At 38.7% G+C, this 20,922-nt stretch overlaps 2 protein-coding genes across 2 annotated transcripts; both read left to right on the top strand.

Moving 5' to 3' along the window:
- Positions 1-345: 345 nt before the first annotated feature.
- LOC103520027 (retinol dehydrogenase 14-like) lies at positions 346-12,430 on the top strand. The gene is made up of 6 exons (XM_026831299.1): positions 346-469; positions 1,709-1,894; positions 3,010-3,073; positions 3,200-3,267; positions 4,628-4,905; positions 12,260-12,430. The coding sequence occupies exons 1-5, from the start codon at positions 346-348 to the stop codon at positions 4,810-4,812; spliced, it is 627 nt and encodes a 208-aa protein (XP_026687100.1). The 3' UTR covers positions 4,813-4,905; positions 12,260-12,430.
- LOC103520025 (retinol dehydrogenase 14-like) lies at positions 11,281-12,153 on the top strand. Its single transcript, XM_008485116.3, has 2 exons — positions 11,281-11,351; positions 11,961-12,153. Exons 1-2 carry the CDS (start codon positions 11,297-11,299, stop codon positions 12,143-12,145), a joined length of 240 nt encoding a protein of 79 aa, XP_008483338.1. The 5' UTR covers positions 11,281-11,296; the 3' UTR covers positions 12,146-12,153.
- Positions 12,431-20,922: the final 8,492 nt, after the last annotated feature.

Below are 20,922 nucleotides of genomic sequence, written 5' to 3'. Positions count from 1 at the left end.
GTTCCCTATGGATGAACAACATCAAGGAAGTTGTAACAGAGATGGGGTTTGATCCGGAGACATGGACGGATGCAGCACAGGACAGACTCAGTTGGAGAGGCAGTATTGAGCAGACTTATTGTCAGGACGGATGCCGTCAGGAGATGGTGAAACATGTAAACTCCTTATCTGTTTTTAACTGTATTTCACAATACTTTTATTAATAAATAAGTTTCATATTTTTGTCAAGTGAAAACATAGGACATACCTATCATCCTTTAGACTTATTGTCGTCTAACTTTCTATTCTACGGTTTCTACCTACCTATTAAATTAATTTTACTTTCTATTACCTAGTTCCCTATGGATGAACAACATCAAGGAAGATGTAACAGAGATGGGGTTGGACCCGGAGACATGGACGGATGCAGCACAGGACAGACTCAGTAGGAGAGGCAGTATTGACCAGACTGATGGTCGTCTTGGCCCTGGTCACGGAAAAGTAAGTACGGTTCATTTTAGTCAGCCTAGCCAGCCTGGTTAGCTTGGTTGGTAGCGCGTCTGCCTTGTAAGCGCTAGGCCGCGGGTTCGATTTCCGCCCGGGGCGGATTTTATCCTGAACGGATAGGGTTCGTCGTCGGAAAGACTGGCTTTCTCCTATCCTGTCTTCCTTCTCTCCTCGATTTCGGGACGATAAGACTTTAGCAGTTATAGCTCCCTCTATAAAAAAAAAAGTTCAAATTTCAAGTCTCTAGCTCATACCGTTCCCGAGATATTGTTAAACTAGACCGAAAACCGCCAAAAACCGGTAAAATTCCGCTAACCAATGCACTGATCTTAACCAAAAGTTTCGTGTTATTGTTAAATTACACCGAAAACCGCCAAAAAGCGGTAAAATGCCGCCAAGCGTTGCATCGGTCTTAACCAAAAGTTTCGTGTCGCATTCTCACATTTGACAGCTACAAACCAAATTTCAAGTCGCTAGCTCTTACCGTTCTCGAGATATTTTGTTTACAGACAGACACACAGATACACACACGGACCAATGGCTGAAACTTTGGATTTAGGCTCTAGGGACCTCAAAACGTGTTTTGGCATCAAAAACTGACCATCGAAAATTTGACCCGATTACATTACTTTCCTTCCTATAGGATAAGGAAAGTAAAAAATGGTGTTTTGGATTATTATTCTGAAATCCAATTTTACTTAGTGTAAGAGGCCCTGATAACTTTGGGGGGGGCTTAAGCCCCCCAAGCCCCCCCCTATCGCCGCCTATGTTTAAGCTATCATTATATAAACAGGCAGATCTCGGAGGTTGCTATGAAAAAATTCTTGGCGTACAATTTTCAAAGCGAAAGTGGTCTTTTTGGGGGATATCACTTTTTTGTTTCCTTTTTTCGGATGTTTGATAGGAGGACCTGTAAATACTGAGGTCTTGTCGTCCCAATTCGAAGAGAGAAGAATAATAGGATTGGAGAATGCCAGCCGTTCCGAGAACGAATCTTATCTGTTTATCAGGTATTTTACATAGACACCCAACACGTACTTTAACCAATTCTCATCTTTCCTTAGAACACCTATGTACCTACCTACGTTCTAAATGTGCAAAAAGAGAGGATTTTGCAAAATTCTAAACCAATCTCGAGTTATGATCAATTTTCCATGGAAAAGCACGGAAAACCTACTCATTTCCAACTAAATAACCTCTGAATCTTTTTATGATTTATCAGGTAGAATCCGTGACTCTGCCCCATCTCGTATTGTAAACGTATCCTCAGTGGCGCACCGCTATCACAAACTTGACCTGAACGATCTACAGTGTGAACGGAACTTTAATGATTGGACCGTGTATGCTAACGCAAAGCTGTGTAATATTCTGATGACTACTTACCTGTCTGAACTTCTCGATAGCACTGGTAAGTAGATTCGTAGAAGCTTAATCCAACCTTTAGGGCTGGTTGCCTCTAAATCTAAGGTGATTAAATGCAGGGGTGACGATAATACATGCATGTCAGAATTTAGGTGTATGTCGATTGTTTGAGCACTACAATGATTGGACCGGTTAATCCGTGTAATCTAACGCCAAGCTGTGTAATATTCTGATGACTACTTACCTGTCTGCACTAGTCGATGGAACTGGTGAGTGAATGGTGTCTACACTGTTCTACAACGCGTCAGCATAATACAAGCGACACATTGCCACTTTTTTGCGAGCGTTGGTCGTGGTCGAATGGTTTAACCCTACTAGACTACTCTCTGTAGTGGTATCTAAAATCACAGGTTTACATCAACAAACCCACAAGCACTGAAGCATTGAAAGGTGAAATTGATCGCTATATCATCGACGACATCCAGTCTGAGGTCCTCAAATTTGTCATCGAAAATTTTGTCAAAAGAGTACGACTGTGCCATCAAAGTTGTGGAGGTTTTTGCTTGATGTATTGTTCCACACATAATTTCAGAATGTTTACTTCTCAAACCATGTAAGAATCTGTTTGCCATGGGAAACCCATGCTTTATTCATCAACCCAATCTTGCGTTCTTATTGGGACGCCGCAGTGGCGTAGCGTGTATGTATGGCGGCCATACAACTCAAAAGTTCACTCTAATGCCCATAAATATTAATGGCATGGCATGTACTGTTATGGGACTTGGTAGACCTGTGCATGAGCCCTACACGCCCTACACTTGAATTTAGACCACGCTACGCCACTGGGTTTACCTCAACAAACCCACAAGCACTGAAGCATTGAAAGGTGAAATTGATCGCTTTATCATCGACGACATCCAGCCTGAGGTCCTCAAATTTGTCATCGAAAATTTTGTCAAAAGAATACGACTGTGCCATCAAAGTTGTGGAGGTTTTCGCTTGATGTATTGTTCCATACATAATTTCAGAATGTTTACTTCGCAAACCATGTAAGAATCTGTTAGCCATAGGAAACCCATGCTTTATTCAACAACCCAATCTTGCGTTCTTATTGGGACGCGCTTTAGTTTAAAAATAATCAAGACTTTTCTCTGATTCCAGGAGTGACAGCTAACAGTGTACACCCGGGGATAGTTGCCACCCATGCTTTCGATAGATTACAGAGATCTTCACCTTGGATGTATGCTATTATCATGGTGATTGTCAAGAACTTCTGTAAAACTCCAGAACAAGGTAGTTTAGTTAATTGATAGGCATATTTCAAAAGTATAAACTGCTGTGCATTACAGAGATCTTCACCTTGGATGTATGCTATTATCATGGTGATTGTCAAGAACTTCTGTAAAACTCCAGAACAAGGTAATTTAGTTAATTGATAGGCATATTTCAAAAGCATAAACTGCTGTGGCCAACCAATCGCCAGATTGTAACCTAAGAGAGGTTAGTGTAGATAATTCCGTACATAGATAGATATTTATAAATAGGTTACAATCTGGCGATTGGTTGGCCATCACGTTTTGGACCAATGTGAAATTTAAAGTTTCCTCGATTCCCGCCCGGGGCGGATTTTATTCCAAAGGGACAAGGTTCATTCTCGGAACGGCTGGCTTTCTCCAATCCTGTCTCAATTCTCTCTTCTCTCTCCACTTTTGGAACAGTAAGACCTTAGCAGTTACGGCAATCAAACCTAAAAAAAACTTTGATTTTTTCTGAATTCACTTTTTGAATGAAACGTTTGCAAAGATACCTACCTGCCGCCCGACTTGCAGTTTTCCACTAGATGGTTCTTCTCCTCCATTCATTCCGATCTTGAGCTAGTCATATACACATGTAAACACTTATGTGTATCTCGGAAGATTCAAGTCGGACTCAAAAAGTTTTTAGACATAATGAACTTACTTTTTAATGCAGATTTCATTCCTGATCTCAAAAATATAGGGTTCTATTTAAAAATCAAAGTTGACCTTAAAATGACCTTGAAGGGCACACCCGTTAAAATTTCCGAGGTCACCACTAAATGTCCCCCAAAAAGTTAGGACAACCAGCGAAAACACGAATTTTCTATCTTTGTTTGCTTTCAAGATATTTGAATGTATCGTTTATTTTTGGACACACCCTGTATTCAGTCGAGATCTTTTTACAAAGTTGTCCAACATTTGGGCACTTACCAATCGCCAGATTGTAACCTAAGAGAGAGGTTAGTGTAGATAATTCCGTACATAGATAGATATTTATAAATAGGTTACAATCTGGCAATTGGTTGGCCACAGCAGTTTGGTTCTTCTCCTCCATTCATTCCGATCTTGAGCTAGTCATGTACACATGTAAACACTTATGTGTATCTCAGAAGATTCAAGTCAGACCAAAAAAGTTTTTAGACATGGTGAACTTACTTTTTAATGCAGATTTCATTCCTAACTTCAAAAATATAGGGTTCTATTAAAAAAATCAAAGTCGACCTTAAAATGACCTTGAAGGGCACACCCGTTAAAATTTCAGAGGTCACCACTAAATGTCCCCCAAAAAGTTAGGACAATCAGCGAAAACACGAATTTTCTATCTTTATTTGCTTTCAAGATATTTGAATGTATCGTTTATTTTTGGACACACCCTGTATTCAGTCGAGATCTTTTTACAAATATGTCCAACATTTGGGCACTGGACCTTTAGAGGTTATTAGTAAATTCTCTTACCTCCATTTCTCTCTTTCTCTGCTAAGGTGCGCAAGCGCAAATTTACGCCGCCTGTGATCCGGACTTGGACGGGGTGAGCGGCAAATATTTCCAAGATTGCCGCGAGTCGCGCTGCATCGCGCCCGAAGCGCAAGATATGCGGCTGGCAGAACAGTTGTGGCGCAAGAGTGTAGACCTGGTGAAATTGACCAAATCGGAGATCAACTATTGAGCATTGGCCTTTGGATCAACTATTGAGCATGGGCCTTGGATCAACTATTGAACAGGGCCTTGGATCAACTATTGAGCATTGGCCTTGGATCAACTATTATTGAACAGGGCCAGGAATCGAGAATTTTTTTTTTTTTTTTTTTTTTTTTTTTTTTTTTTTTGCAGCTTCCTTGATTTATATTCTTCGATAAATCGAAGTTTTGTGGTAGGTACTTAATTTTGTTTTATATTTTTTCCCCCCTTGTGAAATTGACGTTGATTGTGTCTGATTTTGAATTTTTGTTTCTTCTGATTTTAAGCCTGAAACTCCTGAAAGAAAGTAAGTTTTACAAGTAGGGTAAGTGTACCTTTATTCGCCCACCTAAAAAACGTACCATTTATTGGCCCACCTGTACCATACGCCACATAAGTCTGAACTGGACGAACTTTCATCAAAAGAATGGGCTTAAAAACTGCTAGCGAACCAGTGCTATTCAAAAATTGTAGTGATAAAAACAAAAATTAGAAAAATAAATGTTGGCAGGTGGGCCAATAAATGGTACGTTTTTTAGGTGGGCGAATAAATGGTACACTTACCCTATACCCATACGAACCAATACTACTTGAGATTCGTCACGAAAATAATAATAATCGTCGAGCTGAAAGTTCGAAATAACTTTGTCCAATGTCGTTAAAAAAGGGAAAACTTTGTAAGGAAAACAAAAATCTTACCTATTACCTACCTAATAGTAAGTAGTCCCTACTCTGACGAATAAAGTAAGTAAAAATTATGCCTAGTCCAACGTACACGTAGTCTCGATCCACTGACCTTTGACCTGTGAGACGTCTACCTGAACTGTGAGTATTAGCATACTAAGTAGGTACCTATCTGTAGTTGACTCATAGTAATTTGAGTCTAACTCATATACATGTATGTATGTGTATGTATATACATGTATGTACATATACAACAATATGTATGAATAGTAATTTGAGTCTGAATCATATTTATACATATGTATGAATAGTAATTTGAATCAGTAGTTCATGTTGACTCATAAAGCCCGTCACACGTTGGATGCGTAGCGCGGAGTAATGCCATGAGCCATGACGCCTAAAAGTCCAATCCTATGGCCATTAGGTAATGGTAGTATGTCGGAAGTGTTGGAAATGTCTGATACGGATAGGTGTGCGGACTACCATTACTTAACATAGGAAGCAAAATAAAAAAAAATTGTCGGAAATGTCTGAAGTGTTGGAAGTTTATGATCAGTCTGCGCGCTGCTGCTATAAAAAAGATTCACTAGGGTAATTTGAGACGAATTGTACTGTTCCACCTCCTCAAGTCCTCATATTAATCTCACCCAGTCCGGATGGTTCTGGGAAAAAACAGCAGCAGGCGATTGTCTCTCGTGGGATACCTATTTGGATACCAACCACCCACGACTTTGCTTAACTTCAGTGAACCATTAACCATTGGGAACATTAGTCTTAAACGTGCTATCGCCGCTAGCAATGGTAAAAATTATTTCTCAAACGTAACAGTGCAGCGCTCTGTTGGATTTCTGTGAGAACTTTTCCATTTTCTCAAATGTCTTGTTATTGCATACCCATTTGTTCGCGAGTACAGCAGGCGCAACATAGGTAAAGTAAAATGTCTCTTTTTTTCGGGGGAGAGAGAGAGAGAGAGAGAGAGAGAGAGAGAGAGAGAGAGAGAGAGAGAGAGAGAGAGAGAGAGGGGGGAGAGGAGGAGAGAGAGAGAAATGCTTGTCACAAATGTCGTTCCCCAATTAATAGACTACGCTAAAATTTCATGACTTGACTTGGACTTGAACCACCAACCTCCAGATCCGGAGTCCACCGCGCAACTACTACACTACTGAGGTTGGTACTGGTAGGTATGTAGTTGAAAATAATAAACTGCTACGAATAAACTCCTAAGTTAAGGAACTGGGTATTTTAATATAAGAATCCATTGTTCATAATTATGAAAGGCTTTCTCTTCCACCTAACCTACTGCCAATCACTCGACCACTTCGTCTTAAATAACATGAGACTCTTCGTTACATTATGTATGTTTATTTTGGTTATTCGTTATACTATGTTTCTTTTGGTTATATTAAAATTGTCTTTATTGCCTATAATACGTTATGGTATTAAACATAAGTATACAATACATACACGGTGTCCCTTGATCTCTAAAAAGATGCATTTTGATCTACATTCGTAGTAAATTTAAAATAGAAAGTAAAAATTACCATAATGTAGGTAATTAATATCATGATTCAGTATCATTTTTGCTTTTGACTTCTTAATAGTGCCCAAATCACTAGTAAACGAATTTTCTCATTAAAACGCATAAAACTGGCTTCAAAGTTAATGCTGATGTGCGATTTGTACAGTCTCAAGCCGGGTGTGATGGTTTGTAACCCTCGGATTTATGTCAGAGATATATTTTCGCATAGTGTGGACACATGTTTAGGGACACCCTGTATTATTATAAGTAGGTAATATTCTCGCCACAACTTCTTTACGAAAAAAAAAACTCAAGAATAAAGACAATCTATTTCGAGTCTTCTGTTAATGTTCCCCTCTCTTGCATCTGTTGTCTTTATTTTTACTTCATTATTGTATTATTTTTTTCTTATTTTTTTCGTACAAAAATAATATTCTTAACTCTCTAGTTTCTTCTTTCCTATTTTTCAAGTAATATTTCTCATATTTTTCACGTTTGATTTAATGAACACACAAACGTATGTTTTTTTTTTTTTTACTTTGTCCGGAAAAATCGTTATGGTGATTTTTTTATCGTTTATTTTGAAGGAGACATATTTGAGTATTTGTGTGCGATTTTTCCCTGTCCGTCGTGCGTTGTGGGCTGATCGGTTGTAAGAAGTGTTTTTTTTTTTTTTTTTTTTTTTTTTTATTTTTTTTTTTTTTTTGAGGGGTTTTTTTTTTTTTTTTTTTTTTTTTTTTTTTTAAGAGGTTTGACAGAGGGAACTGTAACTGCTTTGGTCTTATCGTCCCAAAATCGAAGAGAGAAGGAAGACAGGATAGGAGAAACCCAGCCGTTCCGAGAACGAACATTATCCCATCAGGATAAAATCCGCCCCGCGGCCTAGTTGCGATTTCTAGTGTACGGAGTACGGTAAGACGGGATAAAGCTGGACAGAATTATTTTCTAGTCGTACGACATCGCATGGCTTCTAGCTGGGTGAATTTAAACAGGGAATAGACCAGCTTAGTCTGGCTGGGGGACTTTAAACAGGGAGTAGACCAGATTAGTCTGGCTGGGGGGACTTTAAACAGGGAGTAGACCAGATTAGTCTGGCTGGGGGGACTTTAAACAGGGAATAGACCAGCTTAGTCTGGCTGGGGGACTTTAAACAGGGAGTACACCAGCTTAGTCTGGCTGGGGAACTTTAAACAGGGAGTAGACCAGATTAGTCTGGCTGGGGGGACTTTAAACAGGGAATAGACCAGCTTAGTCTGGCTGGGGGACTTTAAACAGGGAGTAGACCAGATAACCACTACGGAGATCGTAGCTGGGTTTTTAAAAAACAACACAAAATTTATTTCACCAAAAATTATAATTATTATTGTAAATAAAAAAAGAAATAATAAAAGAAACAATTAATAATTAATAAAATACTCGAGAAACACCAAATGCACCATGCAATGGTAGGGAAAAGACTGCCGTGCTGACCGAGTCTCTGCTTAGAGATCGATCAGCAAGATCAGCAGATTTAACTGCTGTCACTGCTGTTACATAATATTTTGCTCGCATGTGTAATTGTGTAGGGGATCGCAAATGAAAAATTTTCATTTCATGAATATTCAATATAGTATAGCTACATTTTTCCCATAGGGCATACCAGACTGGGCAGTCCCCATCAGTTCTCCACTTTGTGCTATGAGTGACGGATCAGTCCTAGTTGTGGATTAATTAGTTGAATTCCTGATAAATTAGTTTAACTATAGCTAAATTCCGACAACTTTTCGTACTAGATCAAATTGTTGAAACCATTTGAGATCAATTTAGGAATCGAGAAAAATTCTGTGTTGAGTTTTTTTTTTTTTTTTTTTTTTTTTTGAGTAAATTTTGGAATCGGAAAAAATTTTTTTTTTGTTTTTTTTTTTTTTTTTTTTTTTTTTTTTTTTTTGTAGCTTTCCTTGAGTTATATTTTTCGATAGATCGAAGTTTTGTGGTAGGTACTTAATTTTGTTTTATATATTTTCCCCCTTGTGAAATTGACGTTGATTGTGTCTGATTTTGAATCTTGGTTTCTTCTGATTTTAAGCCTGAAAGAAAGTAAGTTTTACAAGTATACCCATACGAACCAATACTAATTTTTTTTTTTTTTTTTTTTTTTTTTTTTTTTTTTTTTTTTTTTTTTTTTTGCAGCTTCCTTGAGTTATATTCTTCGATAAATCGAAGTTTTGTGGTAGGTACTTAATTTTGTTTTATATTTTTTTCCCCCTTGTAAAATTGACGTTGATTGTGTCTGATTTTGAATTTTTGTTTCTTCTGATTTTAAGCCTGAAAGAAAGTAAGTTTTACAAGTATACCTATACGAACCAATAGGTACTACTTGAGATTCGTCACGAAAATAATAATGATCTTCGAGCTGAAAGTTCGAAATAACTTTGTCCAATGTTGTTAAAAAAGGGAAAACTTTGTAAGGAAAACAAAAATCATACCTATTACCTACCTAATAGTAAGTAGTCCCTACTCTGACGAATAAAGTAAGTAAAAATTATGCCTAGTCTCACGTACACGTAGTCTCGATCCACTGACCTTTGACCTGTGAGACGTCTACCTGAACTGCGAGTATTAGCATACTAAGTAGGTACTTATCTGTAGTTGACTCATAGTAATTTGAGTCTAACTCACATGCATATGTATGAATAGTAATTTGAGTCTGAATCATATTTATACATATGTATGAATAGAAATTTGAATCAGTAATTCATGTTGACTCATAAAGCCCGTCACACATTGAATAAAGTAAGTAAAAATTATGCCTAGTCTCACGTACACGTAGTCTCGATCCACTGACCTTTGACCTGTGAGACGTCTACCTGAACTGTGAGTATTAACATACTAAGTAGGTATACCTATCTGTAGTTGACTCATAGTAATTTGAGTCTCACTCACATGCATATGTATAAATAGTAATTTGAGTCAGTAGATCATGTTGACTCATAAGGTACGTCACACATTCGAGGCGTAGCGCGGAGTAATGCCATGAGCCATGACGCCTAAAAGTCCAATCCTATGGCCAGCGCCAAGCTGTGCAATATTCTGATGACTACTTACCTGTCTGAACTTCTCGATGGCACTGGTAAGTAGATTCGTAGAAGCTTAATCCAAACTTTAGGGCTTTTTTTTTAGATTTTCCCTGGGACTGCAAAGTACTTCCTCAGGGGAATTTATTTTTACACCAACAATATTACAAATAATACAAATACAAGGTTATTCAAGACAAGATCCTAATATATAAACCTTTAGGGCTGGTTGCCTCTAAATCTAAGGTGATTAAATGCAGGGGTGACGATAATACATGCATGTCAGAATTTAGGTGTATGTGGATTGTTTGAGCACTTATAATGATTGGACCGTGTATGGTAACGCCAAGCTGTGTAATATTCTGATGACTACTTACCTGTCCAAACTAGTCGACGGAATTGGTGAGTGAATGGTGTCTACACTGTTCTACAACGCGTCAGCATAATACAAGCGACACATTGCCACTTTTTTGCGAGCATTGGTCGTGGTCGAATGGTTTAACCCTCCTAGACTACTCTCTGTAGTGGTATCTAAAATCACAGGTTTACACAGGTAGACCTGATCAGGTCCGCCTGTTAGTGATCAGGCTAGCTTATGAAAATGATACAGACTTACAGACCTCACAGTGAGAGACTCTTACACTTTAGAAGACCTAACTTGCGCCACTACAGTGTGAGAGGTGTGTATCATTTTTATAGTTTTGGATTGTCAGGCGCCATCACGCGACTCCGCGCTACAAAAACTTGGGCTACAACGCTTATAATGTGTGGCAGGCCTGGCTCGGAGCTGGTGCAGTTCTAACAATAAGGTCAATAATTGACTCATAAGTAGGTTCTGTTCATATTTACCTATTGTTCGTCTACAAAGGTACCTACCTATACTATTTACTACACATGTCAGCCACACGGGTATATTTTAAATAGATATAGGTACATACATACGAGTAGATCTATCCAAAAGGTCAAATCAAAAGTTGACTCAAAGGTAGGTAGTGTAGGTACACTTTCTAACTCGAAAAAATAGCAAAGAGACTTTCTTCCGAGAGACAAATGCTCAACAGCCACCTTCCTGCTTAACAGCAGGTTGCCTCACGGACAAAGGATACCAAATGATTTTGACAAGATAATGAGAGAGAGGTATTGATAAATTTTATATTATTTAAGCTAATTTCCAATTTATTGTGGTGCCTACACCATTACAGAGATCTTCACCTTGGATGTATGCTATTATCATGGTGATTGTCAAGAACTTCTGTAAAACTCCAGAACAAGGTAATTTAGTTGATTGATAGGCATATTTCAAAAGTATAAACTGCTGTGGCCAACCAATCGCCAGATTGTAACCTAAGAGAGAGGTTAGTGTAGATAATTCCGTACATAGATAGATATTTATAAATAGGTTACAATCTGGCGATTGGTTGGCCGCAGCAGTTTGGTTCTTCTCCTCCATTCATTCCGATCTTGAGCTAGTCATATACACATGTAAACACTTATGTGTATCTCGGAAGATTCAAGTCGGACCAAAATTTTTTTTAGACATAATGAACTTACTTTTTAATGCAGATTTCATTCCTGACCTCAAAAATATAGGGTTCTATTTAAAAAATCAAAGTTGACCTTAAAATGACCTTGAAGGGCACACCCGTTAAAATTTCAGAGGTCACCACTAAATGTCCCCCAAAAAGCTAGGACAATCAGCGAAAACACGAATTTTCTATCTTTATTTGCTTTCAAGATATTTGAATGTACCTATCGTTTATTTTTGGACACACCCTGTATTCAGTCGAGATCTTTTTACAAATATGTCCAACATTTGGGCACTGGGCCTTTAGAGGTTATTAGTAAATTCTCTTACCTCCATTTCTCTCTTTCTCTGCTCAGGTGCGCAAGCGCAAATTTACGCCGCCTGTGATCCGGACTTGGACGGGGTGAGCGGCAAATATTTCCAAGATTGCCACGAGTCGCGCTGCATCGCGCCCGAAGCGCAAGATATGCGCCTGGCAGAACAGTTGTGGCGCAAGAGTGTAGACCTGGTGAAATTGACCAAGTCGGAGATCAACTATTGAACAGGGCCTTGGATCAACTATTGAGCATTGGCCTTGGATCGACTATTGAACATGTCATTGGATCAACTATTGAACAGGTCATTGGATCAATTTTTGAACAGGTCATTGGATCAACTATTGAGCATTGGCCTTGGATCAACTATTGAGCATTGGCCTTGGATCAACTATTGAACATGTCATTGGATCAACTATTGAACAGGTCATTGGATCAACTATTGAACAGGTCATTGGATCAACTATTGAGCATTGGCCTTGGATCGACTATTGAACATGTCATTGGATCAACTATTGAACAGGTCATTGGATCAACTATTGAACAGGTCATTGGATCAACTATTGAACAGTGGCCTTGGATCAATATTGAACATGTCATTGGATCAACTATTTGAACAGGTCATTGATCAACTATTGAAAGGTCATAGGATCAATCAAATGAGCATATGCCTTGATGCTACTATTGAACCTGGAAACATAGGTCTGTACCTGAAGCTTGACAATTTAGTAGGTTATAACATAAAGAAAAAAAAATATAAAAAACGTGCATCAATTTGTGGGATATCATCTATTTAATCCCCTTAAAAGATGATTAATAGAGGTAAGGTCGGCGTAATACCACACTAAAGGAGGATAGGCATAGACCACCACTATCAAAGTTCGACACATTGTCGTATGAACTATAGAATACAGTGCGTCATCGGATGCCAACTATCGAACCGCTAGGCCTAAGAGTTTGGATCAACTAATTGACCAGGTCCATTGGATCAACTATTGAACAGGTCATTGGATCCAACTATTGAAACAGGGTCATTGGATCAACTATTTGGAACAGGTCATTGGATCAACTATTGAACAGGTTCATTGTATCAGACTATTGCAACCAGGTCATTGGATCAACTATCGGGGAAAACATGGTCTTGTTTCCTGAAAGCTGAGATTTTAGAGGTTTACTACAAAAAAAAAAAAAAAAAAAAAAAAAATCTTGGCCTTCAATTTTCAAAAGCCCAAAGTGTTTTTTTGGGGGATATCACTATCTTTTTTCCCCTTTTAAAGAGGTTTAAAGAGAGGGTTTTATGGTCCGGAAGCAAAGAGAGAGAAGGAGCGTTTGAATAGGAGAAGCCAGCCGTTTCCGAGAACGAACCTTGTCGTTTGAAGTAGGAGGATAAAGTCCGTCACGGACCGAATCGAACCCCGTGACCTAGAGTTTAGGCAGTTTATAAGGTAGACACACTTCGTTCAAAGCAAACTAATTATCATTATTATTTTATTATTATATATTATTATTATTAATTATTATTATATATTTTTTTTTTAAACAAGTTTCCATTTATATTTGATCGACAAAAAACTCAGAATTTTCTCTTTTTTTGTGGGGGGGACATTTTTTTTTTTTTTTTTTTTTTTTTTTTTTTTTTTTAGAGTGTTCAGACTGTTATTTAGATTTTTTTAAAAAGTGGTGTTAATCATTGAAGCACCTAATAAAGTTTATTTTATATTTATGTAGGTACTTTAATTTTGGGTATGTTTTCCCCTCTTTTCTACTACACCAACTCAAATCCATGCTACAGCGAAACCTACCTACCTTTACCAAAATAGCAACACCTACACCAACAATTCCTCGACATCGTGGTTTGCTTTCAAGAGATGAAATCCAAAGTTCACGAACTTTTGGATTTGGGAACTTTTGGACTTGGGGGGGGGAACAAATTTGGAAACCTCAAGTTCCCAATCATACCCAATATTTGAAGAGTAAAATACTTAGGGGGAGGAGGCTGAAGAAAGGGATGCCCCCACAGAGAATTTATTTTCGAAGAGTAAACATAACATACACTTGTGGACTGAAATTTGGGACAGTTTGTACATAAATTATTTCCAATATTTTTTATCCCTTCACTATGCCAGCCTGTTCTAAATGTTTTAAAAACATTTTTTTTTTTTTTTAGTGATTTGATAGATGGGACTGTATTAACTGCTAAGGTCTTATCGTCCCGAATTCGAAGGGATAAGGAAGACTGCATAGGAGAAAGGCAGCCGTTCCAAGAACGAACCTTATCTGTTTAGGATAAAGTTCACCCCGGGCGGGGATCGAACCCGCGACCTAGCGCTTACAAGGCAAATGCGCTACCCTCTAAGCTAACTATACTGGCATGTGCGTTTTTCGGCACTATTTTCAATGGAAATACCTATTGTCGATATTAAAAAAGTTCCACAGTCACTTTATTCCGAAATTTTTGCACGTGACTGTATTTATTTATTTTAGGGGAAGGGGGCTAAAGAAAGGGATGGGTGTTGGAATGGAGCGCCTGGAGGGAACTCAAGAGGGTGGGGATTCGATATAAACCAAAGTGTTGCGACAAGAAATAAAACAGAGCGTTGACATTTTTCGATGGCAAAATACCTATAAAGTATAGGGTGCCATTTCCCCCATTTATCATTTTATGTCTTGCACATTGCATAATCAAAAAGTTGTCAGGCATTCATAAAAATTTCAAGAATGACATTTTTTAAGAGGTTTGATAGAGGGAACTGTGCTAAAGGTTTTATCGTCCCGAAATCGAAGAGAAGAGAACAGGACTAGGAGAAAGCCAGTTCCTAGAAGGAAAAGGAATTTTTAATTGTGTTAAGCATATTTAAACCTTGTTTCCCCCATTTATCATTTTATGTCTTGCACATTGCATAATCAAAAAGTTGTCAGGCATTCATAAAAATTTCAAGAATGACATTTTTTTAAGAGGTTTGATAGAGGGAACTGTGCTAAAGGTTTTATCGTCCCGAAATCGAAGAGAAAAGAACAGGATTAGGAGAAAGTCAGTTCCAAGAAGGAAAAGGAATTTTTAATCGTGTTTTTAAGCATATTTAAACGCTTGTCAAAAATATCGTTCCCCGATTATTACACCTAGATAAATTTTATGACTTGACTTAGACTCGAACCACCAACCTCCAGATCCAAAGTCCAACGCGTTAACAACCGCACCGTTCCAAGAAAGATCCTAATCTGTTTTAGCATATAGCATATTTTCGCTCCGGGCGAGAATCGAACCCGTGACCTAGCGCTTTCAAGGTACCAAGCCACCCTGTAGGCAAAAAGACCCCGATTATTACACCTAGATAAATTTTATGACTTGACTTAGACTCGAACCACCAACCTCCAGATCCAAAGTCCAACGCGTTAACAACTGCACCGTTCCAAGAAAGATCCTAATCTGTTTTAGCACATAGCATATTTTCGCTCCGGGCGAGAATCCGACCCGTGACCTAGCGCTTTCAAGGTACCAAGCCACCCTGTAGGCAAAAAAAGTAGTCAGGAAAAATTCTATCACATTTTATCAAAAAAAAAAAAAAATCTCGTGGACGTGAACATAAAATTGACAAGACACCAAACTGGAGAAACATGTCTTCCTCAGATTCGTGTGTGGTGTTTCTTCTTCTTCTTCTTCTTTTTCTTTTTCTTCTTCCTTTCATTTCTGTTCTGCTCTCTTCCTCCTGATTTTTCCTCTTGTGGGTACTTCATATTCCTCCTGTTCTTCTTCCTCCTCTTCTTCTTCATCTCCTTACTACTCCTTCTCCTCTCCTCCTCTTCTTCATCTCCTTACTGCTCCTTCTCCTCTTCTTCTTTGAGGAGATTCTTTTTCCTTCATCTCTTCATTGAATCTTTCTTTCACATTTTTGTTCTTTTTTTTTCTACTTCTTCCTTTATTTCTTCGTCCTTCATCTCCTCTTCTTCTTCGTTTTCCAGGGCCTTGACCTGGTGAAATTGACCAAGTCGGAGATCAACTATTGAACAGGGCCTTGGATCAACTATTGAGCATTGGCCTTGGATCAACTATTGAACAGGTCATTGGATCAACTATTGAGCATTGGCCTTGGATCAACTATTGAACAGGGCCTTGGATCAACTATTGAACAGGTCATTGGATCAACTATCGAACAGGGCCTTGGATCAACTATTGAACAGGTCATTGGATCAACTATTGACCAGGTCATTGGATCAACTATTGAACAGGTCATTGGATCAACTATTGAACAGGTCATTGGATCAACTATTGAACAGGTCATTGGATCAACTATTGAACAGGTCATTGGATCAACTATTGACCAGGTCATTGGATCAACTATTGAACAGGTTCCAGGGGTGCCAGAGTCATTATGGCCTGTCGAGATCTTGGCAAAGCCAATGGCGTGAGAGGTGAGATTTAGACTATTTGAGGGTTTTCACGCCACTTGAATAGGAGACATCAATTTTTTCACGGCCGATCTCACCACAGAGACAATTTAACTTAGGTTATTTATTACGAGTTGGTCATTTATCCCGACTCGGAGTTTCGTCTATTTCATAGACTTGAAAATGTCTATAAGTAAAATAGTATTTACAAAGGATGTCAAAATTAAATAAATTCATTAATAGTTACCACAGAGAGGTTTCATTTGATCCAGAGTTAAGAAAAACTGACCTGTGTAAATCAAATGGATGACGCCAGAGAAGACCCTTGACAATGTGTTAACTCTCGGGCAATCGCGGCGGTTAGCGTCAGGAGTTTTACCTTCAGTCCATTCGGTGTTTAAACTTTGTTGTAGCAAGAGAGAGTAACCATTTTGATATTGAAGTTTTTATTGGCTCCGACCTAAGTACATTGAAGTTGAAAGTAGGTATATTGAAGCAAGAAGTTTATAATGTAAAGAGAAAGACACAGGGTTCCATCAAGCAGATATTACTTTCCTTATCCTATAGAAAGGAAAGTATTGTAATCGGGTTTTTAAACGTTTTTATGAACCTATCTAGATACCTATACATATAGATGAAAAAAAATCTCACGGCCAAGGTTTTTAGGAAGGAACATCTTAGGCCAGAAAAGGTCCGCCTGTCAGTTCTACCTGATACCTGATGATAGTGAGTGGCTGGCCTTACCCTCGGTTCGGCCACAAGCTACCCTGTCTTATTACTTTCTATTACTACAGTTATAGCGAAGCTATAGGTACTAGTTTTTTTCTTTTTTTTTACTTTCTACGGTTTCTACCTACCTATTATTACCTACAAGTTTAAGGACTTTAAGGACTCTACCTACCTATTAAATTAATTTTACTTTCTATTACCTAGTTCCCTATGGATGAACAGCATCAAGGAAGTTGTAACAGAGATGGGGTTGGATCCGAAGACATGGACGGATGCAGCACAGGACAGACTCAGTTGGAGAGGCAGTATTGAGCAGACTTATGGTCGTCTGGGCCCTGGTCACGGATAAGTAAGTAAAGTTCATTTTAGTCAGCCTAGTTAACTTGGTTGGTAGTGCGTCTGCCTTGTAAGCGCTAGGCCGCGGGCTCGATTTCCGCCCGGGGCGGATTTTATCCTGAACGGATAGGGTTCGTCGTTGGAAAGACTGGCTTTCTCCTATCCTGTCTTCCTTCTCTCTTCGATTTCGGGACGATAAGACTTTAGCAATTATAGCTCCCTCTATCCCTATCCTGTCTTCCTTCTCTCTTCGATTTCGGGACGATAAGACCATAGCAGTTACAGTTCCCTCTGTCAAACCTCTTAAAAAAAGAGTTTAAGAAAAACTGGCCTGTGTAAATCAAATGGGTGACGTCAAAGAAGACCCTTGACAATGTGTTATCTCTCGGACAATCGGCGGTTAGCGTCAGGAGTTTTACCTTCAGTCCATTCGGTATCGGCGAAAAGCTACCGTCCTGTTCACTTTTACCTCACCCAGCTTGGAGCTGCTAGAAATTAACAGAACAAAATTTCTTTCTTGTATTTAACCCTTCAAGTCCTGGCGTTACATATATGTTACACCAAACATGACTGTGTCAGTAGATTTCACCTCCAGATGACTAGACACTAGGTATACGTGTAGAAACTGATAAAATAGATTGTCAAGAAGATGCTCTTTTGTTCTGATTTAGTTTGGCAAAAACATTTGGAGCAGAAGTAGGTATGTTTGTGTTTAAAAAAAAAAAAAAAAAAAAAAAAAAAAAAAAAATTGAGAGAAAAATAGTTTTGGTCTTACTGGGTTCTTCTGAACATTATTTCTTTAATTACATACCTAGTTTTTAAGATACATATATTTCTCTTCGCTCCCCACTTAGAATCTATCATCGCCAAAACCAACAACCATCAGGTGGTCGTGAAGAAGTTAGACCTTGCCAGTTTGGAGTAATCTCCTCTAAGAGTATATCATATCTCCAAGAGGTTACACCACTCTTAGAGGAGATTAACCGCTGAGATTTTCTTCTATTAATGATTTAATCTATTATTCCTACTCCCCTAGAATCTATCATCACCAAAACCAACAACCATCAGGTGATCGTGAAGAAGTTAGACCTCGCCAGTTTGGACTCCGTGCGAGAATTTGCCGCTCAAATTTTGGACGAAGAAAAGCACATTCATGTCCTGATCAATAACGCTGGTCAGGGCGGAATTCTGAACAGGATCACCAAGGATGGTCTGCAGTTGGGAATGCAAGTGAATTATTTTGGGCATTTCCTGCTGACCAATCTTCTGCTAGGTAAGTTGATGATGGCCGAGTTCACAAAGTGAGTTTAAACTCTTTTTAAGTTTATCTCTCGTATCAATGAGCAATCTGGTTGGCTTTTTTAAATCAATCAGATTGATCAATCCGAGGTTTAAACTTGAAACCTAGTTGAAACTCATATTTTAGCCCAGGCCATGAAACATCCAATATGTCAACATGGCTGTGGAGGTGCAAGTGAACCATTTCGGGCATTTTTTGCTGACAAATCTTCTGTTAGGTGAGTTGGGACATTCACAAATATTTTTTTCAGCCCTGTTAAGGTAATGTTAGGTTGGGACTGTTAGGTTCCATTTGATTTGTCTGAACTTAACGGGCTATTAGGTTGGTGAAACCTACCCTCAAATTTCAACCCGATCGGGTCTAAGGATCAGCTTTAAGCTGTTGGTGAAACCTACCCTCAAATTTCAACCCGATCCGGTCTAAGGATCAGCTTTAAGCTATCATTATATAAACAGGCAGATCTTGGAGATTGTTGTGAAAAAATTCTTGGCGTACAATTTTCAAAGCGAAAGTGGTCTTTTTGGGGGATATCACTTTTTTTTCCTTTTCTCGGATGTTTGATAGAAGGACCTGTAACTACTGAGGTCTTGTCGTCCCAATTCGAAGAGAGAAGAATAATAGGATTGGAGAAAGCCAGCCGTTCCGAGAACGAATCTTATCTGTCTGTCAGGTGTTTTACATAGACACCCAACACGTACTAAAATTAAGTTTGTGAGTCTTTTCTTTCTAATTTGGTCACGAAAGGGTTAACAAATTCTCATCTTTCCTTAGAATACCTATGTGCCTATAGTTGGTGAAACCTACCCTCAAATTTCAACCCGATCCGGTCTAAGGATCAGCTTTAAGCTATCATTATATAAACAGGCAGATCTTGGAGGTTGTTATGAAAAAATTCTTGGCGTACAATTTTCAAAGCAAAAGTCGTCTTTTTGGGGGATATCACTTTTTTGTTTCCTTTTTTCGGATGTTTGATAGAAGGACCTGTAACTACTGAGGTCTTGTCGTCCCAATTCGAAGAGAGAAGAATAATAGGATTGGAGAAAGCCAGCCGTTTCGAGAACGAATCTTATCTGTTTGTCAGGTGTTTTACATAGACACCCAACACGTACTTTAACAAATTCTCATCTTTCCTTAGAATACCTATGTGCCTACCTACGTTCTAAATGTGCAAAAAGAGAGGATTTTGCAAAAATCTAAACCAATCTCGAGTTATGATCAATTTTCCATGGACAAGCACGGAAAACCTACTCATTTCCAACTACATAACTTCTGAATCTTTTTATGATTTATCAGGTAGAATCCGTGACTCTGCCCCATCTCGTATTGTAAACGTATCCTCAGTGGCGCACCGCTATCACAAACTTGACCTGAACGATCTACAGTGTGAACGGAACTTTAATGATTGGACCGTGTATGCTAACGCCAAGCTGTGCAATATTCTGATGACTACTTACCTGTCTGAACTTCTCGATGGCACTGGTAAGTAGATTCGTAGAAGCTTAATCCAACCTTTAGGGCTGGTTGCCTCTAAATCAAAGGTGATTAAATGCAGGGGTGACGATAATACATGCATGTCAGAATTTAGGTGTATGTGGATTGTTTGAGCACTATAATGATTGGACCGTGTATGGTAACGCCAAACTGTGTAATATTCTGATGACTACTTACCTGTCTAAACTAGTCGATGGAACTGGTGAGTGAATGGTGTCTACACTGTTCTACAACGCGTCAGCATAATACAAGCGACACATTGCCACTTTTTTGTGAGCATTGGTCGTGGTCGAATGGTTTAACCCTCCTAGACTACCCTCTGTAGTGGTATCTAAAATCACAGGTTTACATCAACAAACCCACAAGCACTGAAAGGTGAAATTGATCGCTATATCATCGATAGAGGAGGAGAACTATCGATAGCACTATCGATGGCGCCGACTATCGATAGTTCTCCTCCTCTAATCATCGACGACATCCAGCCTGAGGTCCTCAAATTTGTCATCGAAAATTTTGTCAAAAGAGTACGACTGTGCCATCAAAGTTGCAGAGGTTTTTGCTTGATGTATTGTTCCATACATAATTTCAGAATGTTTACTTCTCAAACCATGTAAGAATCTGTTTGCCATGGGAAACCCATGCTTTATTCAACAACCCAATCTTGCGTTCTTGTTGGGACGCCCATTAGTTTAAAAATAATCAAGACTTTTCTCTGATTCCAGGAGTGACAGCTAACAGTGTACACCCGGGGATAGTTGCCAC

This window comes from Diaphorina citri, unplaced genomic scaffold (assembly GCF_000475195.1).
Source record: "Diaphorina citri unplaced genomic scaffold, Diaci psyllid genome assembly version 1.1 scaffold3133, whole genome shotgun sequence".
NCBI classification, from domain to species: Eukaryota; Metazoa; Arthropoda; class Insecta; order Hemiptera; family Psyllidae; genus Diaphorina; species Diaphorina citri.
Note: the sequence above shows the minus strand (reverse complement) of the source record. Positions and strands in the feature narration are given on the sequence as shown.

Bases quoted from the DNA above. Each gene is read 5' to 3' on its own strand.
- LOC103520025 (XM_008485116.3), top strand. From the start codon at position 11,297: ATGTATGCTATTATCATGGTGATTGTCAAGAACTTCTGTAAAACTCCA. The intron at 11,352-11,960 runs GTAATTTAGTTG...TTCTCTGCTCAG, and splicing joins CTGTAAAACTCCAGAACAAG to GTGCGCAAGCGCAAATTTAC.
- LOC103520027 (XM_026831299.1), top strand. From the start codon at position 346: ATGAACAACATCAAGGAAGATGTAACAGAGATGGGGTTGGACCCGGAG. The intron at 470-1,708 runs GTCACGGAAAAG...ATGATTTATCAG, and splicing joins TGATGGTCGTCTTGGCCCTG to GTAGAATCCGTGACTCTGCC. The intron at 3,268-4,627 runs GTAATTTAGTTA...TTCTCTGCTAAG, and splicing joins CTGTAAAACTCCAGAACAAG to GTGCGCAAGCGCAAATTTAC.